The following is an 8,347-nucleotide window of genomic DNA, read 5'->3' on the forward strand; positions in this document are numbered from 1 at the left end:
TCCAGTGCGCCAATCTCTGTTTGGAGACAGCCCTCCCCTTGTGCTGTCCCCCAAAACAGACAAAGAGCTGCTCAGAGCTTCTAAGACTGCGTGCGGTCCAAGTAGAGGTGCAGTGCACGTACTGGACACAACACATTGGAGGTTGGGTCTTCCTCCCCAGAGGGGAGTGCCTGCAGGTTCACCACCTAGTCCCGAAAGGGAGTGATGGGAACCTTGGGCACTTAACCTGATCAGGGTCTCAGGATAACGTGAGAACTACCGGGCCCAAATTCTATGCACACATGGGACACGGAAAATGCCTGGAGGTCCCCCACCCTCTTGATAGAAGCGAGCGCCAGCAAGAGTGCCATCTTTATCGTTAGATGAGGGAGACTGGCATCTCTGAGGGGCTCGAAAGAGGTCGTACAAAGGCCCTGTAAGACCACATTAAGGTCCCGAGGGGATACGGAGCGCGGTCGAGGTGGATTCACCCTTCTCGCTCCCCTAAGGAACCTGGTGACCAGGTCATGTTGGCCGAGAGACTTACCCTCCACGAGATCGTGATGAGCGGCAATAGCGGATGCATACACTTTCAGCTTGGATGGGGAGAGGTTGCTCTCGAGTCTCTCCTGTAGGAAGGCCAACGTTGACCCGATCGGGCAACACCATGGGTTCTCACAGCGGGAAGAACACCAGGACGAGAAGAGACATCACTTATAAGTGTATAAACGCCTAGTGGCGGGGGCTCTAGCCTGCAGGACGGTCTCTCTGACCGCCGGCATCAAGTCACTCAAGGTCTCCTCGTCCCGTCCAGGGGCCAGACATGGAGATTCCAGAGGCCTGGCTTGGGGTGCCACACCATTCCCTTGCCCTGCTACAGAAGGTCCTTCGTCAGGGGAATCGGCTAGGGGGGAACTGTCGTCAGAGCCACCAGGTCTGAGAACCAAGTCTGGTTGGGCCAGTAAGGCGCAACTAGCAGTACTTGATGTCCCTATTCCCTGAACTTGCACAGGACCTGTGCAAGGAGGCTCACTGGGGGAAGGCGTACTTCCGCTTGTCCCACGGCCAGCTGTGTGCTAAGGCATCCATGCCAAGGGGTCACTCGGTCAGGGAGTACCAAAGCAGGAAATGGGTGGAGTCCTGGGAGGCAAACAGCTCCCCTTGCCCTGGCCGAACTGCTCCCATATGAGCCGGACTGCGTGGGGATGGAGTCGCCATTCTCCGAGGGGTGTCCCCTGATGAGAGAGCACATCGGCTGTCTGGTTCAGGTCACCTGGAATGAAGGTGGCTCGCAGGGACTTGATCACCTGCTGACTCCAGATGAGGAGGCATCGGGCGAATCGTGACATCTGCCGTGAGCGTATGCCTCCTTGGTGATTGATGTACGCCACGGCAGTCATGCTGTCCGACCGGACCAGCACGTGTTTGTCCTGCATGAGGGGTTGGAACCTCCTCAGTGCAAAAGGACAGCCAGCAACTCCAGGCAGTTGATGTGCCACCGCAGCCGGGGACCCGTCCACTGCCCCGATACTGCGTGCCATTGCACACGGCACCCCACCCCTGCAGGGAGGCATCTGTCATGACCACGACACACATCAAAACCTGCCCGAGTGGAACTCCCACTCGGAGAAAGGCCAGGTCTGGCCAAGGGGTGAGGGTGCGAAGGCACTGAGGGGTTACTGTAATGCGCCTGGTGCCGGTGTGCCACGCCGTCCAGGGTACACGACTCTGAAACCAGTGATGAAGCGGTCGCTTGTGCATTAACCCAAGAGGGATAACCCCTGTCGAGGACTCCATGTGCCCCAGGAGCCTCTGAAATTGTTTCAGCGGGACCGCTGGTGTCCGCCTGACAAGTTTCAGACAGTTCAGCACCAACTGCGCACGCTCTTTGGTGAGACGTGCTGACATTCGGACAGAGTCTAGTTCTGTACCGAGATAAGAGGAGCTCTGAGCTGTGGAGAGCTTGCTCTTCTCTCGGTTGACCTGCAGGCCCAGACAGTCTAGGTGCCGGAGCATGAAGTCCCTGTGCATACACAACACATCTCGCGAGTGAGCCAAGATAAGCCAGTCATTGAGATAGTAGCGTATCTGCACGCCTTGCTCCCTGAGGGGAGCTAAGGCAGCCTCTACAGGGCCAGACCGAAGGGTAGGAACCGCAGGAACGGTCGGTGCCGAGCAAGGATGGAGACGTGAAAGTACTTTTCCTTCAGGTCAATTGCCATGAACCATCTTGGTGACAAACTGAGCCCAAGATGCGCTTCTGTGTCAGCATCCTGAACGGCAGCTTGTGTAGGTGCTTGTTCAGGAGGCATAGATCCAAAATGGGGCGCAGTCCCCCCACCTTTTTTGGGCACTATGAAATACAATCTGTAAAACCCGGAAGACATCTCGGTTAGAGGGACGGCATCGATCGCACCTTTCGCCAGAAGGGCGGCAACCTTGGCCCGAAGCACGGGGGCATTCTCCCCTCGAACCGAGGTGTGGAGAATGCCCCTAAACTTGGGCGGGCGCCTGGCGAACTGGATCGCATAACTGAGACGGATCGTCCTCTCTAGCCAACGTGATGGGCTGATGCACTCTGGCCAAGCGCCCAAGAACCGTGACAGCTTTACCAGAGGGACGATCTGCTTCACCGTGCCGTGGGAGGCTGGTTCAGTGGCTGACAGAGCGGTCGCCTCTCACAGGGTGGAACCCCGGGGAGGTCGACGGCTCTGTTGACTTACCTGCTTGATGTTGCTGACCGACACAAAGTCCGGTGGAGGTTGCGGTCGGCAGCGTGGTTTGTCCAAGACACTGTCGAGTCAAGGGTGCTGTGGAGAGAGAAAACCCAGGGAGAAAAACTCTTTTTGTGAGAATGTGGGCGCCAGGCCCTGATCAGCAGGCAGCGTCCCTCTCCTACCCGTGGGCGATGGAATTGCCTGGGTCGGGCCCGATGTTGAACTCCCTAGGTTCTTCCCTTCAGGAAGCATGCTTGTGACGCAGGTGTCATGCCCGTTTGACTCAGGGATGAGTCTGTCACACCCAAGGTCACAGCTGCGAGACATGCTCGCAACTGTGAGAAATTTGCTCTTTTAGGTCTGTAGCTCGCTGCTGAGACGCCCAGGGGAAGTCCGCTGTCGGGAGGGAAAAGTCCGCTGCTCTGCGTCATAAGTCCAGCAGTCTGGAAGAGTCTTAGGATCTCTAAGAGATAAGCGCTTGACATATGTGTCATGCAGTTTCCGAAGAACAAAGGATGAGTGAATGGCCGCCGCCATCTCCCTTTTATACCCGTATGCATGGGGCGGGGACTGGCGTGCGTGTGCCATTCGCCAAGCCCATTGGCGTTTTAAAATTCCTCTTGGAGATTATAGGTTCTCAAGATCAAACCCCAGTCTGTCTCTAAACACAACGTCGAGAGACCGACTGAAGGGAACAATTTTTTTTTTCATTCTGTGAACTAGTGACAACATTTCTTCCAAATTCTAAATGAAAATGTGGTTTTTGTATGAATTTATTTGCAGAAACGGCACAAACTGGTCAAAATAACAAAAAATATGCAATGTTTGCAGATCTCGAATACTGCTAAGTTCAAATTCATATACACAATACTATATTGTATTTTATGATCAGTTCAAAAATGTCTTTGCATTCTCTCAGTTTTTCACATTGCTGTTGCAGTATATGTCATTACTGCATGGGGTTTGTTTCTGCCTCTATGCACGTATGCTGCTAACAACAGATACAATATGTTTCTGAGTTATTGGTACACAAACTTATAAAGTCTATATGGGTTTTATTAAAATCTACATTTTTCAAGTTCCTCCTGGGCTACACAAACACACACATACCTAAGCTGAACAACCACTGAATCCACCTCCTTTCCATGTTTCTTTTCTCTCAGCTGTCACTCAGGATTCAGCGGTCAGCAGTGTGACACTAAAGAGTACAATGTGTTGTATGTGGTGCCTGGTTCCGGAAAGCTCCGCTACGTTCTCATCGCATCTGTCATTGGAGCTCTGCAGGTGGCCATCATATGTGTAGTGGTGCTGTGTATCACCCGGTGAGCATGAACACATGTACAAACACTCACTCGTTCAGAAAGCAGAATACAGTTGCCTCCTGGGATGCTGGGCTACACACACACACACTCAGAAGTCTGTATAAAGGGAGTGTTTCTGTCAGTGGGAGTCTGCTAGTAACACACTTTATGTAAGGTTATTGTTGATGGTTGTGTGTGTGGTAGTAGATCACTGCCGGCACTAAATAACTGACCATCTACTGTAAATCTAACTATTACAGAGATCAGAAGAAGAGAGAGTGTATTCAGTATGATAATGTGTCATATTTGTTCAAATAGATTGATGGACAATATCTCACTGCATCTTCATTCTGGATATGATGTTGGATTCTGTTACATCTGCTTATTTCTCACCTAACAGCTCTATTTCAGATTATTTTAAATGTAATCTTTATTTAAACTATGCATGCAAGACCTTTAATATGCAAGAAACTGAAAACAAACTAGACAAATATGTTTTAAATACTGTACATGAACGCAAGTTTATGACTCAGGCCATTTTTGTTGCCATTTCGAGTCAAACAGTACCACTGAAAAACTCACAAAATGTTCCCATATCGATGAATAAGTGATACAGACGCATTCAATGTAAAGAAAAGTCCAATAATTTGTATAACTGATTACAATTTGAAAGTAGCTCTCACCTCACAAAGACACAGATATATTTATGGTAAAAGCTCTAAACTGTCAGCTTTTTCTTTACAGGCAATTGCTGTTGAGTAAAAAAACAAGCTTATCTAAACGAGTTACAAAAGATAAGAATGTTGTGCTTCCTCCACAGGAAGTGCCCACGGACCAACAGAATCAACCGACAGAAACAGAACACAACACACTACAACTCTGAAAACACCCTGCGCGCCTCCACCCGTCTCATTTGAACGCTGGGAGCGGTGAATCATGGGAAACGTAGTTCGGACAGAAAATAAACACGCACTCTCCGTCCCCGCAGAGACACTTTGCATCCTACTGGATGATGGAACGGAGCTGGATGAGGGCGCCGATATAACGGAGGATGATGGGTTCTACACGCGATGCCTTGCACCTGTGGCACAGGACACAAACAGAGAATTTTAGGACACCATGATAGGATATGTCCTGTTATTTGGTTATGTATGGGTAATATTTCCAATAGATAATTTGTTTGTCTTGGTGGGGTCCTTTTTCTGTAATGTAAATAAATAATTTATATCACAAACATGTGTCACCAAATTGTGCCTTTTCTTTTGTGGATGCCATGATGTGTGATGAAAATCGTGACTAGAAGGTACTGTATAGAGTTGTTTCTGGTGGTTATAGTGGGGACTTAGTGGGCATACAGTAAATGTTTCTAAATAAATATAAATACCACAAGGCTTCAAGGAGTTTAAATTGCTAAGAAACTTTTAAAAGTAAATATGACTTTTCTTTTAGGGAGTTACAAGCATTATACCACTGCTCAGAAATTAAAGGGGATGTTCACCTAAAATGAAAATTCTTGCATTTCTTTTACTCACATCCTCATTTCTTACAAACCTGTATGACTTTCTTTCTTCTGCAGAACACAAACAAAGATATTTTGAAGAATGTTGGTAAACAAACAACAATGGCTCCCACTGACTTCCATTGTATGGACACAAAACCACTGAGACATTTCTCAAAATGCCTTATTTTGTGTTCCACAGAACAAAGAGTCATATACAGGTTTTAAATTAAGTAAGGGTGAATAAATGATGTTTTGTATACATGAGAATGAACATGTGGGAAACAGGAAGCTTTGGGTCTGTAGAAATTGTGGCATTCCTCAAGAGAACCCCTGTGCCACAGGGGTAAATACAAATCCATAATGAAAAAATACGCATATTTTTGTTTGTTTGTACGTGAGCTGTTCCCTCTTCACAGATCTTCAGGCATGTTTTTAAACTGAATGTTGGAAAGAACTGTAGTCTTACCCTTACAAAATATGTGTGTGATTGTAGTTTGATATATAAACCGTGGTACATGCTCACAAAACCAATACAGTGCTACTTTTTTGTTCTTCGGTCCTTGTAATTACGCTGTGTTGCAGTGAAAGCTATAAATCTTGTGTATGTGATGTGCTAATAAATTCTGGCTCCATAAAATGCAGTTACAAAAGATGGCACCAGAACTCCAGTCCCATGCACTGTTTTTAAAGAATTGCCTCACATGTACATAGTACACATAGTTTGTATTGCTCTGCAACCCAGATACAGTTGCCAAGTGTTTCACAAAACCACTTATCTGATTCATGTCATAACACCTTCTTAATACACTTACCACAAGTTGAATCAATACATTTTAGTTGAATGCCATTGTTGATAGTGACTTACTGTTACAGTGTTTATCAGGTTTGCTCCCCCAAGCAGCTCGCATTCATTGCCACAGGATTGGATTTCTATAAGTGGTTTCTATTTAAGATATTATAAAACAAGCAATGACATCATTGACCCTCATAGCATCCTTTGAGAGTGAGCACAAAATAAATAAAAGGATGAAGGCTTTTCCTTTGTCATTAATTTGACGCCCACAGCATTTGCATTAACGTAACAGTCAAATTGAAGAACCAGTTACCAGCAAAGCCAGCCAAGATTTGAACAAAGGTGCCAATACTTCATAACTGTAGTGTGCTCTGCAGCAACATGCCTTTGCATACTCTGAAATTTTCCCATGAATTGAAGACACAAATTATTCAATGCTGTGAGTGACATCTGAGATGTCAATAACAGCTCATGGGAATATGGGAGCTACTGATATGCATGGAAGCAGCACAGCACATGAAACCCGCTAAAGATGTAATATTTAATGTAATGTTATAAAATCATTGTGTGATCTCAAGATGTTGGATATAGCCAGTTTATTTATTTGGTGTTATTTTTATAATTATACACTTGTTTTCTAATCCAATTAAATACGTTTTTTTTCCTGCAGTGAGTACTTTCGACCTGCAGAGGTCAGGCCATGCTGCATTTTTGTCATGACCAATGTATAATCTAATGAAAGTATAGAGAATGTGAAGTTGCTTCACGCTGTGTTGAATGTTGTGCCATCTTGGGTGGATAGCTGCTAGTGCGTTCAATGCAGTGTTTTGTTTTTCTTGTTTGATTAGTAAATATGACCATGGTAGGTCGGTCTTGCTGTTTTAAAAACTGCAATAGCATTACGCAGAGTTGTTCAGGAAAAGCCCGTGGCATCTTTCGCTTTCAATTTCTCCATATATCAAATAAAACAAGTAACTGTACATATCAAGATCCAAGATGGCGCCGAGAATGGCAGCCGTGTTGCGAGCTCCGAGGAAACTCTGCAGTTTTTCGTATGTTTTATTTGTTATTTTGTTGTTTTACGTGTTGGATGTTGTTAGTATAACTGTCTACGATAGACACACATGTACATAATGTTGAATGTGTACATACGGTGTATAATGTGTATTGATAACTGTAAGCATGTCTAATAGTACACTGTGTGTACTGAGTATATGTATGTGTATATTGCACATTGTCATCTGTATAAGTCTGTAAGTATGTAAATGGTACTGTCTATATGTAAATTGTTTCTGAACTTTCTGGAGCACGCTCTCAAGAATTTCACTCACCAAGGCACTTGTGCTGTGGTGATGTGACAATAAAAGTGATTTGATATCAAAACAATAATAGCAGTGGAGTATGATCCTCCCAAGATGGCGGCGCCACTGCAACATGCAACATAGGGCGTGACGTCAGCTTCACATTCTCTATTATCACTACACGCTCCAGGTAACACTGCAAGACAGAAACTTTATTTGTACACTGCATGGCGATGTTTGATTAAGTGTATGATGTGAGGTCACATAGGTGACGGACATTCTTTGTTTTCATAATCTGCGCAAATGACAGGAGAAAACAATGATCCCACCAAAGTACAACTGAGGAAACATTAGCGCTATTTTTCTTTCCGTATGTGTGTGCGCGTGCATGCAGGAGAGATAATTCATCATAAGTACAGTAACGGTGGGACAATCTCCTCAAAGTCTCAGAGGAAATGAGCACATGATTGTGTTTGTTTTGCGTTTGATTTTTCTCTGCCTTTTAATGACTCTCCCTTGAAAATATCGAAAACACGAATGGTATTCTCCCTTCATTGATTGCCATTATCCAGAAAATGACCTCTGGTCGAAACACAATAACGTGCTGTGTTTATCTTTGATATTGGCTCCGCACTGGATTTCCAGATGAATGTAGCAACAGTTATTTCACAATGTTTACTTTCAGGACCATTGATCCGTGAATGCATTAGCCTTTCCTACTCTTTGTTCACGCAGGCTATTAAGTAACCACACAG

The 8,347-nt window shown here is 45.6% G+C and overlaps 1 protein-coding gene across 2 annotated transcripts in view; it reads left to right on the forward strand.

The window, feature by feature from the left end:
* The window catches only part of tmeff2a (transmembrane protein with EGF-like and two follistatin-like domains 2a), an 82,838-nt gene extending 77,607 nt beyond the window's left edge, over positions 1–5,231 (forward strand). For both annotated transcript variants that reach the window (XM_057335574.1, XM_057335573.1), the window contains exons 9-10: positions 3,860–4,018; positions 4,818–5,231. In XM_057335574.1, coding sequence (XP_057191557.1) covers positions 3,860–4,018; positions 4,818–4,914 — 256 coding nt within the window. In that variant the 3' untranslated portion in view covers positions 4,915–5,231. The remainder of the gene's footprint in view (positions 1–3,859; positions 4,019–4,817) is intronic.
* Positions 5,232–8,347: the final 3,116 nt, after the last annotated feature.

This window comes from Triplophysa rosa, linkage group LG6 (genome assembly GCF_024868665.1).
Source record: "Triplophysa rosa linkage group LG6, Trosa_1v2, whole genome shotgun sequence".
Lineage (NCBI taxonomy): Eukaryota > Metazoa > Chordata > Actinopteri > Cypriniformes > Nemacheilidae > Triplophysa > Triplophysa rosa.